General features: G+C 43.1%; 1 protein-coding gene across 3 annotated transcripts in view; it reads left to right on the plus strand.

The window, feature by feature from the left end:
• The first annotated feature begins 1479 nt into the window (after positions 1-1479).
• AMBRA1 (autophagy and beclin 1 regulator 1) overlaps positions 1480-19049 on the plus strand; it is a 129180-nt gene continuing 111610 nt past the window's right edge. For 2 of the 3 annotated variants that reach the window (XM_064657980.1, XM_064657981.1), the window contains exons 1-7: positions 1480-1581; positions 11986-12240; positions 12494-12552; positions 13256-13439; positions 14151-14323; positions 15109-15175; positions 15760-17219. In XM_064657980.1, coding sequence (XP_064514050.1) covers positions 12106-12240; positions 12494-12552; positions 13256-13439; positions 14151-14323; positions 15109-15175; positions 15760-17219 — 2078 coding nt within the window. In that variant the 5' untranslated portion in view covers positions 1480-1581; positions 11986-12105. The remainder of the gene's footprint in view (positions 1582-11985; positions 12241-12493; positions 12553-13255; positions 13440-14150; positions 14324-15108; positions 15176-15759; positions 17220-19049) is intronic. The other variant, XM_064657983.1, reaches the window with a different exon arrangement.

The raw sequence follows: 19049 nt of genomic DNA on the forward strand, positions 1-19049 counted from the left end.
ATTTATGCTATGAATAGCTCTCCCCAGCATGTGCTGAGGCCAGAGAGAACTCAGAGTGGAGGCACTTCCTGGAAGACATTTGCTGCTCAGTTTTATCTTCTTTCAGCCACTGTCACTTTTGGTAGAGTTTAATTTCAAAACAGATTTCACTGCTTCTCAGTTTGGGCAAAAACTGCATCAGGCCACACCAGACAAAGCCAATCCACTGAATACAACTATTCTTTCCTGAGTCAGATGTCAGAACACTTCTGTTCACTCAGGAAATGTAGGGAGCACTTTGCCCCACATACTCCTAAGCAGCTTCCTTCAAAACAATTCACCTAACACTTTTTTCCCTCAGGTTTAGGCAATATTTAAATTGACAGCTGTGATTCATGTTTCTTCCCTGTTTTCTAGCTTCTCTGTACTTTCAGCTCTTCTTGCCAGCTGCATTTCAGGATACTTACAAGATTGTGCACTGTCAGAACTTTGAGACTTAAAGTCTAGCCTGACCATGTAATACCTGATAAGTCTCAGTCACCTGTTAAAGAGTGACAGTGACTGGCTGTTCACAGTATTGCAGTTTTCCCTTCTCGACTAAATTCCCTGTAAAACCCCATCATCAGCCCTTTTCCCTTTTCGGTGTTCCCTTAAGATACTCCCTCAAAGCCTGGCTGGCTGTGCTGCAGGCTGCCTTTGCTCCTGCCAATCCCACATATCACATGCCAACTAGGTTTTCCTAGAATCATAGAATGGTTTGGGTTGGAAGGGACCTTGAAGATCATTGAGTTCCCACCCCCCTGACATGGGCAGGGACATCTTCCACTAGACCAGGTCACTCAGAGCCCCATCCAACCTGGCCTTGAACACCTTCAGGAATGGGGCATCCACAGCTTCCCTGGACAACGTGTTCCAGTGCCTCAGCAGCCTCACAGTTATTATTTCCTAATAACTAATCCAAACTTACTCCCTTTCAGTTTGAACCCATTCCCCCGGTCCTGTCACTACATGCTCTTGTAAATAGTCTTGCCTCATCTTTCTTGTAAGTTCCTTTCAGGTACTGGAAGGCTGCAATTAGGTCTCCCCGAAACCTTCTCATTTCCAGGCTGAAAAAAAAAATTGAAAAAAAATGTTTTCTGCAAATTGCTTTGAGATTTGTGGTTCAGTTTGGAGAACCCTTATCCTGGAAGTTTGGAACAGAACTTCCAATCTGTTTTATACAGTCTGCTTATTGTACGTATTAGTTTACACCCATTCTGTTAAGAGCTTGTTTGGGGTATCCCACAGCTCTGGGCTGAGTTGTGCAGGTTTTAATTCCCGGCGGGGTCCCAGCTCGGGTCGGTGCCGCGGCCCTCGGGGCTCGACTGCTCTCGCCTGCCCTCCGTCGCCCCCGGGCGGCGGTGGAAGACTTCGTCGCTCGGCTGGCGCTGCCTGGCGGCGTTCTAGCCTCGGCTGCTCGGGCCTTGGTCCCGCGCTCGGCGCCGCCGCCGTTCGGGCCCGCTCGGCGCTCGGCTGGCCCGCCTGGCCGGAGCTCGGCGCGGCGGCGGCGACACCGACCCGGGGCCGCTGCGCCCCCGGCCCCGCCCGGCGCCGCCGCCCCAGGTACGCTCCGGGCCTACGCGCGGCCGGCCCCGCGACGAGGTCGCGCCGCCGCTCACGGGCGGGCGGGCGCGGCCGTCCCCGCGGTGGCGCCCCGGAGGGCAGCGGGACCGGCCCGTGCCGGGCCGCGGCGGGCAGAGCGCGGCCGGGAAGGGGAGGGGGGCTCGCTGCCGGGGCCTTTGTGCAGGAGCTCCGGGGCCGCGGCCTTCCAGGGGAGGGGGCAGCGGGGAGGCCGCTGCGCTGCCCCGGGCCGGGCGCTGCCGCGGGAGGGCGAGACCGCGGCGGTGCCTCCGTCGGCCGGGGGGGACGGGACGGGACGGGACGGGACGGGAGACTCCGGGGAGAGCGGGGAGGGGCTCCTGCTCGCCGCCTGCCCGCCGGAGCCCTCCTCAAACCGGAATTTGCATCCGAGTTTGGGTGCCTTGCGCTTCTCTGCTCATCGCCCCCGCTTTCCCGAGGGTCCGGTCCGGCGGCTGGGCTGCTCTGGAATCATGATTTTTGTCGTTACTGTTGTTGTTTTCCGCCTTTACCCAAATAAAACATGTAGGAAGTGTTGGTTGCTCTATCTGTTATGGTATTCGCCTTGTGTTGCAGAACATTTGCTTTTGAAAGTAGTGTTTGGCATAAAATGCGTTCAGGTGTGTTTCCAGTTACTTTTTGTCTTGTGAGGGAGCGAGCCCAGCTGATTCACCAGCTGTGGGAACGTTTATTGTTTTCATCTGCAACATTCTTCCAGACAACACCTAAATTTCTGTAGTGATTGTGTAGTGTTTTGAGATTACTTGTGATCCTGCCAGTACCGTGCGTTCGGCTGCCTTTGGAAAGCAATTTTTCCTGCACTAAAACAGCATTTATCTTCAAGAGATGCTGTAGGTGGTTACACGTAGCTTTTTGCACTACACACTTTTCAGTTTTGTTCTGTCATAACAGACTGATTTAAGAGTTGCTGTTATCTAGGTGCAAGCTCCTCCCCAGGAAGATTAGTTGTATGAGTGTGAAGTCTGTGTAAATGTGGTCAGTGCTCAGTGCTGCTCCATTTTCTCCTCTGTATGAAGTATGCTTTGGTCTTTATTTAAAAACCCAGTGTGTTCTTCTATATTTGTCCTTGTTTACAGCTCCACCCAGCTTGGTGTCCTCTGCAAGTGTCATCTGGCTTCTTTGCCTTTGCCACTCCCATCCTCTTTCAAATTGCTAATGGGAATGTTAAAAAGGGACCTAAGAATGACCTGCTGGTAATGTGCACTTACTGCCAGTCCATTACTGGATTGTTTAAGTTTGTTGTTGGGTCAGTTTTGAGAATGTGATGCAGATTTGAATGCCTTATGGGTGACATAGGCAACAGGACCTGAAATTCTCTGCTGAATTTAAAATCCTTTTTTGTGTTCTGAAGGGCTGCTGTAAGCAGCATTTTCTAACATTCAGAGCTGTTCAATGTAGCTTGTGTGCCAGTTCTGGAGTTCACAATTGATGCTTCTGTAGGTTTGGGGTTTTTTTCAAATCTGGTCCACTGGTGTTTCAGCAGTCACGAGTAAGTGTGTTGTACTCGCCTGCTGATTTGTGGCAGTGTGGCCCTTAATGAGTAGGGCAGTTCACTAGCATTTATATTTTTCCTAATGCTTGAAGTGAAGAATATATTTGGATCCAAATATCTGGATTTGCCTTTTCAAATTGAGTTGCTGGGCAGTTTATGCTGAGAGTTTACTTTGCTGACAGCTTCTTCTCATTTTTTTTTCTTTTGCCCTTTTCTGAGTCATAACTGACCCTCTGGATTCTTGTTGGGTTGTTTCCTACTTTTCCATTTTCTGTGCAGCATTTCTAACTTTTATGCAGCTGTAACAACCAGTTCTAAAGAAGGCAAGCAATGATGCTGTGTGCTACTATCCCTCTGCCAGAAGTTTGGCATTTGAATACTTATTTTTTAAAGAAACTTCTGGAAAGATACTGTGGTATCTTTTATGCCATGGTTAGCAAGCTAACTGAACCCATGGCTCTTGTGGAGTTATTGTTGTTGTGAATACGTATTAGTATTACTAATACAAATAGCATTAAGGTACTTTTTTTTCCCCCTACCGAGTTTGCATTATCAAGGACCCAATAAAGGGCAATAGTACATGGTAATAGTTACCTTGTGTGTTTTTTGTTAGTAGCCTGGTGCTAACCCAGCAAGGAGGGTGATAGAAACAAAATATTAATAAGGCAAGGACAAAGGAATTTTGGTTTACAAAAGTTGAATGACAATGGGATATGCCATGGAAGAGGATTAATATTAGAAATCTTTGAATGGAAAGTTAGTAAATGGTATAGTAGTTGCCTAATGAAAGACCCATTGATTGGGTTGCTTGAAACGAGAGGAGACCCACATGCCTCTGCAAGAGGAGATGTACATGCCTGCCTCTCAGGACTTAACATGGGTTGTTAAGAACTCTGGGATTGTTGTCTGGTAACTGTTTGTCTCCAGCTTTGGTAGACTGTTGAAGGCACTCAGGACAATGAGGTGTCAGGCTTGAGCATGGAGAGCTCATCTTAGTCTGTGTGATCGCACAGCTCCACTTCAGGTGTTCTCAGTGAGGTGTTTTGGGCTGTCGTTGCAGACTGATTCCTGCTTCCTTCTTCCTGGTATGTAGTGCTAATTCTCCACCTTGAGCAGCATAGAATTGCTGACAGCAATCTCTGACCCGTGTTTTGGACGCTTTCCCCCCTCCCTATTTATTTCTCCACAGTCTCAGTCCAAGGCAAAGAAGAGCAAGGGTGTCAAGAATTGGCTGTTTCTTTGTTCAGAGTTTAAATCTTTGTCTCACACCTCTTCTTTAGTTCTGATACATCTTTGTGTGAAGACTTCAGTTTCTGTGTGGATCATTTTTGCTTTTTGTCTTGGTAACTTACTTCCATGTGAGCAAGAAATTATATGGCCTGTGTTTTTTAATATGTGTTTTTGCTTCCAGTTGTTTATTACTTGGGTAAGGTGCACGTGCCTTAAGTGCAGCCTTGAACGCATAAAACACTTTGTCATCATCTTGTGGTACCCAATGCTACTTCTGCTACTTTGTTGTGTGGGCACTCCCAAATTTTCTCTTGTGTCTGATGTCACTTGGGGGCACTTGGCTGTGGCCCTTGAGGTTGAGGAACCTTGATGTGACTTTGAATGTAAACACTGGGATTTTGAATTGAAAATTTCTTTACCTTTCTACCTAATTGAGAATAATTCTTTTAGGGGGTTAATCTGAATTCTGTGTTGCTCTGTTTGTCTCTCTCTCTGTTGCTGTAGCTGTCTCTTCTCTCTGACCCTCATTTCCTGCTGTATACAGTACTTAACAAAAGATGCCATGGTTTGAGTATGGAATTGTGGAAACCAACTCTTAATCTTCTGGATCTCAGCTCTGCTGTTTGACTTATCTTACAGTTCTGTGAAATTATGTTTATTCTTGTCCTATCTTCTGGATTGAAACTAATATCTCTCTTCTCAAGAATTCATTAAGTTTATGTGGAAATTGTGATAATAGTCAGGAAAGTGCTCCATATTCTCATTGGTAAATGAAACTGTCAGACTCCAGATGTGGCTGATCACTTACACTGATTTTTATTACTTCCCTTTTTATTTTTACCATTCATTTTCTGACCTTTAGAAGTTGATATCTGCAAGCTTCTCTCCTACTTCTTCACAATTTTGCTGTAAATAGCTAGCAATTTAGTGTATTTCTTTTGATTGAAAAGTTCTCCAAAGCGTATTCAGCTCATTTAATCCAGACTGGGAAGACAAATTAAGATTCTAATGGCAATCAGCTCCTCGTTGCAGTCATACAGGATCTTGAAATGACAATGTACTATTGACATCTTTGTAATGTAATTGAATTTCCTGAGCTGTTTGTAGTTTCGATTTAAAACACAGCATTGAATTTTTCAATCATGAAGCACTAATAAAAGTTATTTTTCTTTAGGAATCCTGTTCTGATTTATGTGGAAGCACTTACTGCAGTGGATACAATTTAGAGCAGTGGGTATAGTGCATCTGCAGAAGATTTACTTTTGAATTACTTTCCCACCTCTCTCTGGCCTTGACCAAAGAAAAATTTCAGCTTACAGAACTATAGTTTGGGGAATATTTAAAAACTTTGAAGAGTAAAACCAGGGCCATCTAATGAAAGTGCCTTCATGGTATTAGTTTTGGACTCTGTTGCATAGTTGCATCATAAAGTTGGTGTCTCTTCTCCTAAGGCTTTTTAATAGTGTTTTTTTTTTAATTCTCCATATTTAGGGGCACTTAGTTGAAAACTGGCTCTTGCTCTCATTAAATTTTTAAATTAAGCTGCCTTTTTTTTTTAAGCATAATTAAGGACACATAAGTAGAAACAGAACAAGAGAATGGATTCTAGTTTTGCTTTTTTCATTGTTTTGGTTAACCATGCTTAAGGTAATTGTTTGTTACCCCTCTGTGGACTGTTTTTGTTTGTGGGTTAGCCTTTTTTAAAGATTCTATTGCAATGTAGCTTTATTTTCAATTTAGATATTACTGCAAGGTATCTTGAAGTTTGCTCTATGCAAAATGCTTTCTGGTGTTTGGTTTTTTTTGGTTGGTTGTTGTTTTGTTTTTCTTTGGTTTTTTTGCTGAAGAGCTAATATCTCTGCAAATGGTGACAAAGATCCTATAGAAGTATCACAAATGGAGTTAAGGAAAGACAAATCATGTTTGAAGTAAATTTAAACATGTAGCTGGTCAGGTACATTGCCAGAAATTCATATGGTCCTGTCACTTAATAAGGAACATAGTCCCATTCTTCCAACACTTGTGTTAAGTTTTGACGTGTGCAGCTATTCTGGATATGAGTCATGTCACCTATTTTTTACTGATTTTGTTGTTTTATAACATTGCTTAAATTCCAGTGCTACATAGTTCAATTACTTACCAAACTAGGACTCCTTGAGTTGTCTTGTTTGTTTAGCTGAGTTGATGCAGTGCAAAGAGGGCAAATCAGCTTTTTTGTTTTGGTTTTACATAAACATTTTTTTAGTTTTGCTTAGTCTTTCAAGTGGAGACATGAAAAGGGTTAGTGGGAATGGCATGACATTTGGTATGAATTGAATCAGTATTTTTAATAAAATTGCAAGTATAATTTGTGTCTTCTACCTGAGATAGCATTTCTGGGTTTCTTACATGACACTGTTTTGTGCAGTTTAGGAAAACGATGGCGTCATAATCTCTGTATTGCAGAAGAGAGGGAAACATGGATTATAAACAAGGAAGGGAACTAAAAAAGTCCCTGGAGCTGTGTGATTGCTCATATATGTTCCAAATTATGTTTTAGTCATCTGGTTTGTTCTTGGAGGTCTCCTGTCTGTGGGTCTTGAAACCGGGTTTTATTACTTATTCAATGAAGTGTCTGTAAAAGAAGGAGGGGCTGTGTAGTCTGTAGTCCTTGGCAAGATGATCTTTGACTGTTTTCGGTGTGCACAATGATTTATTCTTTGCTCTTTTGAGCTTCTGAAAAACGTAAGGGGTCTTGATAAGAGAGTTTGCCTCCAAATTAAACTGTGTAAAATACAAAGGAAACTGACTTGTAGAAACTCCTGTGAGGCAATAGCATGTCTTGTGACTGCAGCTTTCATCAGGATCACTGTGAAGATAAAACATTTGGGCTTAGTGCTGCATGCACTGTTTTCATGCCTGTTTCGTGATCATTCTTGGAGAACCCACCCACATGTACAATAGCAGGAATGCTAAATTATTGCTAATATTTATTAAATTACTAGAATGTATTAAATACATTCTAAATAAACAGTTCTCTTGAATATATTGCTGGTGTTCCAAGCCTGAGATGCTGCAGTTTATAATTTGGAATAGTTGCAATGGCACACTCCATTGTTAGTGCTGGACACTTCACTTACAGACATTTTGAAAACAGAAGTAACTGGCTTACAAGGTAGGAAGGCCCTTGGCCAGAGCAGGGATAGTTCACGGTACTAATAATCTGTTTCCTCTTCTGTTCTAGAGACAAGTTTGCTTGTGGTTTTGCAGGACAGTGACATGCCTCATTGTTCACTACATGGGTTTTTTTTGTTCTGTTTTGTTGTGTTTTTCCCCCCCCCCGTGTGTTCTTTTAATACAAAGTATACAATTTGCATTGGCCCATAAGCTGTGTGGATCATATCCATTTTACAGTCAATGTGTTCTGGAAGTCTTAAAACTCAATAAAGGGACTTTGAGACAGAAACTACCAGCGCATGCTTTCTTTCCTCTGCCTTTTCTAGGGAGACCTATACATGTGTTCTCTCTGTGGATTCCAGATTGCGAAGTCAGTGACAACTTTTATATTTCACTTCATGTTGTCTCTTTCTTCATCAGTCACTTGAGATCTTTGGGCAGCAGAATTGTCTGAAATTATTTGGAGATTTCTGTCTTCTGGATAGATCTTCCTTTATAAATAGCTTTTACTGTTTGCAGCTTTATTTTTGTTTTTTTTTTAAAACACTGATAGAGCTGTTTACACTGATTCTGTACACACACATTAGGAAAGGCTTTTAGTATTGGGCTCAGCATGCAACCACAATGTCCTTTGGAGTGGTAATAGATTTGAAAGCTGAAGGCCACATGGAATAACTTTTTTCCCCAATGGAGAATTGAATAACATGAAATAGATAGTATTCAGATATTATTCTTTGTATCAAAGCCAACTGTGCTCCCAGCATGGAGGTACCAGAATTGGCACGAAGTTAGTTACACCAGAGATGGGGAAGGGGCATGTTAAGAGATGAGACCATAATCTCTGTAAAGTGCTGAAGTTTCTAACTGGAACAGTAAACCATTTCATAATGCATAAAATATCTTGACATCCTTTCTATATGGCAGTTCGAATGTGCTTCTTTTTATTTCTCTTCTCTCTCTACCTTTTTGTCAGTGTTTTCAAGGGGTCCTGTAGCAGCACAAAGTTTTACCAGTTTGCTGCTTTGCTTTGATTTTCTAGAGGTTCAGTGTCATAAAAGTGGCAATAACAAGTGAGCTTGTATCACTCTAATGCTGGGAGTCCTTCAGGCTCTGTACCAGAACAGCTGGTACAGAGCAAGTAAAAGGCTTGGGGTTGGGCTCTGTAATGCTCTTTCCAAAACTGTAAACAGCCCAGCATGTTGTCCTGAAATGCCCTGAAGGGAGAAAACTGTTAAGGAAAGAAAGCTGCCAATTATATAAAAATTTCTTGAGTCTCCACTTTCAGAATTTCTTTGGTGCCCTGGACCACATCCAGGGCATCAGCTAATCTTGCAGTTGTTGGACTCCACTTTTGGTCATCCTAATTAAACCAACCAAAACTGCTTCTGCCACCTGCCCTCCCCCCCCCCCCCAAAAAAAGAAAAAAACCCACCAAAGAAACAAAACAAAAAAGACAAAAAGCCCACGAAACCAAAAACAACTCCCCAAAAAAACCAACAACAAGAAGAATACCAATCCCTGTTTAGGTAGTCAGCTGTTTATCAGTTGTGATAGCGTGGGTATTTGTAATAGAAGCTGTTACTGAATTAGTCCACCACTTGCCCGAACAGGTTTGATCCAGTGAGCTGCAAGTTTTCTTTATGCTGAGGCTCAAGAAGTATTTTCAAACCCACTGCATTTAATTTAAACTTTGTTAGTCAGATGGCTAATGAGTTGCTATAAATATGGTTGGTACTTCAATAGTTTATCTGCTAATGGTATTTAATAACATGCTGTCATTGTTTGACTTATATTTAAGGAAAATGTTTGGAGTTGGTTCAAGCTAATTCAGGCAGGATAAAGCTTGGTCCCCAAAGGGGTCCAGGGTAACACTTAAGTCCCAGCATCATTCAAGGATACATTCAGTGTTTTCTGAAGAGATCGCAGCTTTTAAAAATGTTGAACAGCTTAGCAGGGTACTGTGAAGGCATTTGAATTCAGTTTTCTTTTGCTTGCTTTTCAAATGGGATAAAGACATGAGTCAGAAGAAGCTGAAAAAATGAAGGATGGTCCCTGAGGAAAAAACATCAAGGTCAAACACTCAGGAAGCTCACGTGTTAAGTGTTTATTATAGCCAAATTAGTTGAATAAATTAAGAGACATACACAGGAATTTAGATAAACTGTCTTAGGGTATGTACTTGATTTTATATAGTGGTGGAGATCTATCAGTAAGGTGAAACTAGAGGTTCACTGACTGCAGTTGTAGGTGTTATCTGTCCCTTTATTTTACAATATGTAAACTTGCCTACCCATGGCATAAATAAACATAAAGTTATTTGTTAAACCTCTTAATTTCCTTGTTGCTATTGTACTTGAGGGAACATTGGTTCTTCTGAAAGGGCTGAAATGTTGCTAGGTTGTCAGAGCTTGTCCTTTCTCAGGGGTAAATGCATTATCTCACTTGTAAATTATCAGGATCTCTTAAGTTATGTAAGTTTTTTGGCCTTTAAAGCTACTGAAAGGCTGTTCCAAAGCTTAATGTTTTAGATTTCTTCAAACTTCCAGCTTATTCCAGCTGCAGGTTTGGTCTTCCATTGATGTCCTGTTTCTATGTTTATTCTCGGGTCATTGTAGCCATTATTCCTTATATACACCCATATAGAATATTCAGCTACTTTTACTAGACAAAACTAGACTTACAGTTTCCTCCTGTAAAATAGGCTTTTTGTTGCCTGTAGTGTTCTGAGCTATCCTTCTCTTCCATGCTGCTTACCATCTGAATCCAGTAATTTCTGAACATGGGTGACTGGGGCTGTTTGCAGAATCTCAACCGGGATTTATTAGCATTTGGTGAAAAAAGATTTTTGGGTTAGGGATTTCTGTATTATATTGTGGTTTTGGATGTATCTATTCCAGTTATCCTTGTTCTAGCTTTTTTGGATCTGGGCTTTTTTAATCTGTACAGTTGTTTTTAGGAGTTTGCTTGCAGCATGACATCTTGACTTTTTATGTTGCTTTCCAGTAAGACTTTTATTTTGTAGAATAATTCCTACCTAACATTTGGCTGACTTTCACAGATTCTCAAAAGAAGGCTTATTTTACACTGTAGAGTTCAGCTTCTCTAAAATACACGATCCCCATGCTGTTTACATTAAGCATCAGGGAATTTTCAGCTAGCTTGAATTTCATTGTGGAGAATTTCTTTTCTAGGAAAATGGATGCCTTTACTTGTTCATTGCTCCAGTACTCTTTATTGTACTTTTGCAAATGAAAACTGGTCTGCTTTATTAGAACTCATTTTCCTGGGTTATCTCTTCAGACAGCTCCTCCTTGTAAGCAGCAGCTGTCTTAATCTGTTCAGGGTGGTTTTTATTTAGGGACAGTGAGAGGAAAGAAAGGTTTGCTAATGACCATTCTGTCATTTAACAATTCATCTCTTGTGTACATGAACCTTTTTTCCCTGTATGTGTTTTTTGCTTTTTTAAGTTGCTACTTTCTTTTTCTTCTCTGTTGAATATTGATTGTTTTGTTCAATGTAACATGAACTGAGGAGGATTTGTCTTCAGATCTTTATGTTCTAGAGATGGCAGAGTAGTATGCACGCGCTGCTGGGATCAAATGGTAATAGCATTGCAGCAAAGTTTCTTAGTTTACCTAGTCAAAGAAACTTTTCTGGAGAGCTTTTTTGGCAAACTCCAATGCACAACACCACTCAAAAGCTGTGTAACTCGGTTGCTATTAGAGTCACTGTATTTAGTTCTTTCAAAGAATTAATTTTCTTTTTCTAGACAATGTGTATTAGTGCTTTCCTTTGCAGCTCAAAGTGTATCAAAAGCATTAGTCTTTGCCATTGTGCATTACTTGGGTGAACTGTTGTTCTAAGAGCAATGTAGATCAAAAGATGATGTGCAGACAGGTGGAATGAATAATCTTGATAGAGTTGGCCAAGATGCCGCTGCAGTGTAAGGTTTGGTCCAATATATGATTGTTTTTGTATGTTTTAAGCTATTGTGATGGAGTTGGAAGTATTTTGGACTTGGGATCTATCAGTCATCTGACCTTTATAGTGATAATAATTACTGTTATTGAAATTTGAATTATTCCCTGGAGACTCCTCTGTCATATTGTCAATTTTGTAGTACTATTTCTCTAGCTATCAGTCACAGCTCCCAGACAGGACCTAAATCTTCAAGGTGTAATCTTTTCTTCTTTACTGTATACAGCAAGAGATGAAGGGAAGGGAAAAAGTTTCAAGGCCAAGTTTTAATTCCCTTTAGGTGTGGTGTGCCTAGGGCATGTGTACAAGGAAAGAAACGGATACTTTCCAAGTAGTCTTTGGCTGCAGAAATGTCAAAGCTGGGTCTGTATTATGGAAGCAGGTAGCAAAGGCTGTGGGAGAGGACAGACATATTTTTCTCTTAAATCTAGTACTTTGGGATTCAAAGCTCTTACTGCATCTGGGTGATCAAGGTAAAAGCTGCCTTCCTTACCTGTGTCTTATCTCTCTAGGTTTCCATGAAGATAAACAACTGAAATGTGGATAGCCTATTTGTAGCTTGGGGTAGTTGTCATCTGGAACCTGCTGGTGTCTCCTCCAAGTAGCTGGTGTAGTGTTGGCAGCCGAGAGCCATGAAGGTTGTCCCAGAGAAGAATGCTGTCCGCATCCTGTGGGGTAGGGAACGGGGTACCCAAGCCTTGGGTGCTCAGCGGCTTCTGCAGGAGTTGGTGGAGGATAAAACTCGATGGATGAAGTGGGAGGGCAAGGTAAGGTTGTGGGATAGAGCTGCATAGCTTGATCTTGGAGTGGGGGAAGGGAGGCAGGGATTTGAAATAAATTGTCTTGTGATCGTACATTTCATGTGTTACGCTTGATATGCTCTCTGGCTCTGTTCAGTTCCTGCAGTGATGTGATACTAGATATGTTCCTGCAGCGGGTTCCCCCTGTTGTCTTTGTGGCTTACAGTAAAGTATGATCATATGACTCTTGCAACACTTCCTGCTTTGTTGGCTTTTTCAGAAAGTTGAGTTACCAGACAGTCCACGCTCCACCTTCTTGCTGGCGTTTAGTCCAGACAGGTAATTAACTCCTAGTTCGTTCCCTGTTTCAGCAGTCTCCCTACACTTACAAAAGTGATGGAGGCTTGTGCCCGTTGAGTTGTCCAGTCCCGAACAGCTGAGTGAAACTTCTGGTTCCTGACATGCATGGATGGAATGTGCGCACCTTCCTAATCTCACAGCTTCGAGCATAGTTGGTGTTTAATTTCTGAGGTACCCAGGTGATACGAAGTTCTAATGTGCAGCCACCATGGGATTTCATAAGAAACTAGAGGGAGTAAAAAAATTTTTAATGCAACATGCTCAAGTTATGTGGCACACTCACTGGGATATCTAGGAATAAAGAACAGAGCAGAATGATGCGTGTATTGAAAGCAGAAATGGAGGTGGGATCCCTCATAACGCCACTTGATTTGACAGTGGTTGAGATGGTATGGAGAGTTGGGAATATTTATTTGCCCCAAATTGTCACTCGGGAGTTCCTTCTGAGCTGCATGTTCATTCTGACGTTCAAGGTCAAGTTTGTGCTTGCAGATTCAGATGAGATCATATTTGCATAGACCCTGAAATCTGGCTACAGGAAGCTTTGTGGCCACTGGTGAAACAGCTCTTATGAGCTCTGTGAGGGAGAGTTGCTGGGTTAGGTGTGAACAGACCCTAATCGTGGTCTGAGTTTGCTGTACTTTCCTCATGCTAATGTTTGTCCTACCTTCTGCATTCCCAGGACCCTGATGGCTTCCACACATGTGAACCACAACATCTACATCACAGAGGTGAAAACGGGCAAGTGTGTTCATTCCTTGGTTGGACATCGCCGCACTCCCTGGTGTGTCACCTTCCATCCCACCATCCCAGGCCTCATTGCTTCTGGATGCCTAGATGGGGAGGTTAGAATTTGGGATTTACATGTAAGTCTTTCCTGAAACATATGTTCCTTTGCTATTTGATGAGTAGTGACTATTTTTATCTGAGTTTGTTTTCCAAATGTTACCTGGTAATAGAGCTCCGAGGAGCTTTACTGGGACCTGTCTCTTAAAACATAGAGCAGACCATAGCCATCCTCTTCTGTCTAGAGAGGAAGTGACAGATTCTTCATTCAGTCCTGCCAGTTAGGTCATGCTTCTGCAGGAGTTGGTGAAGGATAAAACTCGATGAAGTAAACTGTGCCTGTTTATGTTATTAGAGTGGTACAGGTAGTGCTGGAGAACTTTATGCGAGGTGCCTGTTTAGCTTATGGGAAAGACATGCCATTTGTCATTCCACTGAGTATATCTGAACTGTGCAGTAGAGAAGCTGCTGCTCTGCCAGTTCTACCTAGTCTGGTGATTGGCACAGAGACAAAACACATGTACTTTTATCTGGTTGCTCTAAAATGAAGCATTTTTACAGGCTGCTTGAGATGCACTTACCTACAAAAATACATCTGCGGTCATTGTTGCAAGTAGCATTACATTCTAGACATGGCACATGACCTTGTATGGGAACAGCTGTTGTTGTTGCCAGGAAAGCATGTCATTTCCAATACTCTAGGCAGTCTTATAATTCTGGCACATACATGCAAATTTAATGATTGCAAACTTTGTAGTAAACTGCTGGTGGTTCTTGATTCCTCACTCTAGGGTGGAAGTGAGAGCTGGTTCACAGATAGCAACAATGCCATTGCATCACTTGCTTTTCATCCTACGGCTCAGCTCTTGCTGATTGCTACTGCCAATGAGATACATTTCTGGGACTGGAGTCGTCGGGAGCCTTTTGCAGTGGTGAAAACAGCCAGTGAAATGGAGCGGGTCAGGTGAGTTCCTGTTCTGGGTGAAGAGAACACTTGTATGTGAAAAAGTCAGATCTGGGGAACGCGGGGCATTCCTCTGGGATGCTGCACCCTCTGCACTGAGACAGTGAAGGGAAGTGTTCCTTGCAGCTCCTTAACTCAGCTGATAGAAAACCAGTTCTGTGAGCAGGAAGAAAAGCAATTGGAAGTAATAGATCAGCTTGGTTGGTTGTATTTGTAATAGGACATGTGTCCAGTAAATGCCCAGAATCTACTTCACGTTGATTTGTAAGCTTAGTAATTAAACTTGTCAGCCATAAGGATGAGAGAAACCAGAAGGTGCTGGAAGAGAGTGCTGAGCTATTACTTAGGTGCACTTGTAGAGAAAACTGCATTGCTGGAAACTTGATGCCTTCTCTTGATCCATTTAAAATAAGACAATGATGTGACATTCAAGGCAAGTTAATCTCTCCCTTTGTACCAAATTCCATTTTATAATATAAATATGCATATTCCTTTAAATTTTCTGGTTATTTCAATTGATACAGCAGTACTTACTTCCACCTTTTAACTTGTCTATAGTGTTGCTGTGGACTGTAAAATAGCTGCAATCTTCAGCTAGATCAGTACGTTTTGTTCTTCTTAGTGCATAAACTTTTTGACGTCTTTCATAAGAGAATGATGATAATGTAGCGATGTTCTCATTGCAAATATTTCCTGTGGGGTTTTCTTCCTTGCTGTGTCCAACTTCCTGTGTCAATGTGGAATGTGAACTGATGATTGATACTCTGGCACTGCTTTTGTTTTAGGCTGGTACGGTTTGATCCCTTGGGACACTACTTGCTCACAGCAATTGTTAACCCTTCTAACCAGCAGGTAAGGGGAATGTCAGTACCTGTATTGACCGGTTAATTATAAGATGCTCTGCTTTAACCTTGGTCTGTTTCTAAGCAGCCTTGTGCTTTTCTGAAAACCTGAAGTCCTCCTAAGCTGAGTTCTGTCTCATCTTAATTGGTCACAGGAATGTTCTTGTGCTATGTGCAGGGCTAATAAAGTGCTTTCCAAAATGTGTTTGTTTTGCCCTCACTGTCTGATTAGTGGTGAGACAGATGTCGTGATGGTCCTGCTCTTTCAGTTTTGTTGTGACATTCTTTGTGGATTTGAAGTTATTTGAAATATTAATAATCCTCCCCTCAGCTGCTGACCCTCAGATGCTGATTCTTCTGTTTATATGAACAGTGTGTTGTCAAAGCTCACTGGGCTCACTGGGCAGAGGTTGTCTGTATCCGTAAAATGAGCTTGGAAGTCATCTCAAGTGGTTTCCTGCAAGTCAAGGGCTTTAGAAAGGGGCTTATCACATCCTTTCATCTGTCTGGGGTGGTAGCTGACTTTTGGCTGTTTATTTGGAGGTATAGGATTTTGCCTTAAGGTGATTGAACTTTGATTGTTTCCTTCTGCAGAGCGATGAGGAAGTGGAAATCTCCGTGGACAGCACAGAGATGCCTCATTATCGTCAGCGCGCTATCCTTCCATCTCAGCCTGTGAGGCGCACACCCCTCCTCCACAACTTCCTGCATATGTTGTCCTCCCGCTCCTCTGGCATACAGGTGGGAGAGCAAAACAGTGTTCAAGACTCTGCTACCCCATCCCCTCCACCGCCTCCACCACCACCACCTCCGCCTCCAGCCAGTGAGAACACAAGGGCATCTGTCTATAACAGGCTCCGGGAGCGAGTCAGCTATCCCACAGCAGAGTGCTGCCAGCACCTGGGGATGTTGTGCCTTTGCAGCCGATGCTCTAGTGCAAGACTTCCTTCTTCTCTCTTCCCACACCAGGAAAATGCACCCTCCACGTCTTCTGGGGCCACTGGCACTTCCTTCTCCTCTGTGCAGACAGAGCCTTATCAGCCCCCAGAGCAGGCATCTGTAGCGCAGGAAGAGCAGGGGATACTTAACAGGCCCTCTGCTTTCAGCACAGTTCAGAGCAGCACTGCTGGCAACACCCTGCGCAACCTTAGCCTGGGCCCCACACGGCGGTCCCTCAGCGGGCCCTTGGCAGGCCACCAGTCCCGGTACCAACAGTCTGCGAGAGAGATGGCTTCAGGCTTAGGTGGGTCTGACTGGTCCAGGACAGTGCTGAACATGAGCTCTCGGTCTGAGCTGGAAGCCATGCCTCCCCCTAGGACCAGTGCCTCCTCTGTGAGCTTACTGTCGGTGCTCAGACAGCAGGAGGGAGGTTCCCAGGCATCAGTCTATACCTCTGCAACAGAAGGGAGGGGCTTTCTGACCCCAGGGGCTGAGGTGAACAGTGGTAGTAGTGCTGGCCCGAGCAATCCAGCCAGCATCCGTAATGAGCTCCAGTGTGATTTGAGGCGATTCTTCCTGGAATATGACCGGCTTCAGGAGTTAGATCAGGGGATTGGTGGGGAGCCCAGCCAGTCGCAACAGGCTCAAGAAATGCTCAACAACAACATTGAGCCTGATCGACCAGGTCCCTCCCATCAGCAGACTCCACACAGCAGTGAAAACAATTCCAATTTGTCCCGGGGTCACCTGAACCGCTGTCGTGCTTGTCATAACCTGCTGACCTTTAACAATGACACGCTGCGCTGGGAAAGAAGCACGCCTAGCTACACACCAGGGCAGGTCCAAAGCACATTTGAGGGTGTGCCTCCAAATACCAGCCAGGTGCAGCCTGCAGAGAGAACCGAGGGCAGAGCTCCTGCCTCTAGCAGACTGCAGCTGGGCAGCTCTTCCACCCCGCAGGAGGAGAGGACCGTGGGAGTGGTCTTTAACCAGGAGACGGGGCACTGGGAAAGAGTTTACAGCCAGTCGGCTTCAAGCAGACCTGGGAATGTATCACAGGAGGCCTTAAACCAGGAAATGCCTGAGGAAAGCTCAGAGGAGGATTCACTCAGGAGGTAAGATATATGGTTGCCCTTCCTCCTCTATTTTTTCTTAAACCTTTTCTGTCTAGTCTGAGTTTTTTCAGTATTCTCAGAGTTAAAAATCTTTTCTCATGTGGCTGTGCGCTATTCATGTAGAGGAAAATAGAGACATCGATGTTTATGTCTTTTATAGCTGCTGTTGTCATGCTGCAGGTGGGTTCTAAAGATTAGGACAGAGACTGGACCTCTAAATGATAGTACAGACAGGCAAAAGGGCAGGCTCTTGCAGCAGAGCTCTGGGTGAACTGTTCTCCTGGTGTTTCCCAGACACTGCAGAAGGGTGGGAACACAGGACGTATTATGCTGTCCTTTGTGCCCCATACCACACGTGGAGAATCTGCCCAGGATTGGCATGGAAAACTGTACATGAGTAGCGAGAATTGCTTTCTTGAGTGCTTTGTCTTGTTGAGGTTGTAGTTGTTAAGTTGAAAGGGTTAAGAATAAATTTCTTGATGTTGCCAATAGGGCAGAAGAAGTCAAAGCTCTGTGTCAGTGGTTTGGGCATATACCCAAATGTGACTGTTTGGTCAAACCTCTGCAGATTGTTTCCCCTTGATAAAAGAGGTAAGTTTTGAAAGTGGCTTATGTTGACCTGGTGTGGTTGGGGACGTGCTGATCACTGAAAATTTTAGGCTTTGCTGTATTCTTCTTTTAAGAAGGTGATTCTTATTTTGGAAAGATATTTCTCTTCTGCTTCAGATATGTTACAAGAAACAGGACAAGCTAAATTGAACTTGCATCAGGAAGGACCTGTACATGTTGTGTTAAGTGTCTTCACTGGCTGGTATGGATGATTCGGCTACAGTGGTACTTTGGATAGGGTTTACTGGGTTTCACTTTCACATCTCTGTCAAGTGATTTGTGCTCTCACCAGAGGAAAGGTCCAATCTTGCTGTTTCTCGGAAATAGATGCTTTGAGCTGTAGGAGAGCAAAATTTCCAGGTTGGATGCAGATGTAACTGACTAAGATGACTTTTTGCACAGGAGTGCTTGAGCAAAAGGAATTCTTTCCTTCCTGCAGATAAGCTGATTATACTCTGGCTGGAACACTGGCTGCCTTTCTTGTTGCTGTAGTTGCATAGCAAATAAACAGTGGTGGTCATAAAATTATTCATATGCTTCTAAATCCTTGTCCCAGGTTTTTTTTAATAGCCTACCATAATGAGAGTCTCAAGCTGATTATATGGTAACTACTTCTTTCTTGGGCCTGAACTTACCTGCCATTAATTGAAGTCAGATGTCCTCTTGTCCCCTATTAAAGGGCAGAGAGGTGAGAAGGAGCTGACAAAAGTTAGCTTTAAAGTGGCACTTGAGTAAATCTTGTATTATCTTTCTTTTGAAATAGTGGTACGTACTCATATCACTCTACCCTGTCTCTTGTTTTCTAGGATGAGTCAGAAATAACAGGAGCAAATAACCTTTTTATTAATCAGGCAATTGGCACGTATTTGGACAGTGAGATGTAGTGGGATCTGTAGATGTGATTTTTTCTGAGATAACTGTATAATTTTTTGTTTGTTTTCACAGTCTCCTTCCTCTGTTATCAGACTTTTCTCAAGAGCAGGCATGGCAGGGCCTGCTTCCCTTCTGACTGAAGTAGGTTAACTATAGGGTACTGAGGTAAGAAAGCTGGAAGCAGTAGGCAGCCTGGTATTAAATGCTCATCCTAATTTCCTTGAAGTAAAACTTCATTTCCTGTCTTGTTAAACAAATCATGTGGGCTTGGGGGCTTTATGAAATCTTTTCCCTTAAAAAGAGCCTTGCATGTGCTGCTGGTGTAATTTTCTGCCATTCTCAAATTAG

The sequence above is a fragment of the Pseudopipra pipra genome, chromosome 6, assembly GCF_036250125.1.
Source record: "Pseudopipra pipra isolate bDixPip1 chromosome 6, bDixPip1.hap1, whole genome shotgun sequence".
In the NCBI taxonomy this organism is placed as follows: domain Eukaryota; kingdom Metazoa; phylum Chordata; class Aves; order Passeriformes; family Pipridae; genus Pseudopipra; species Pseudopipra pipra.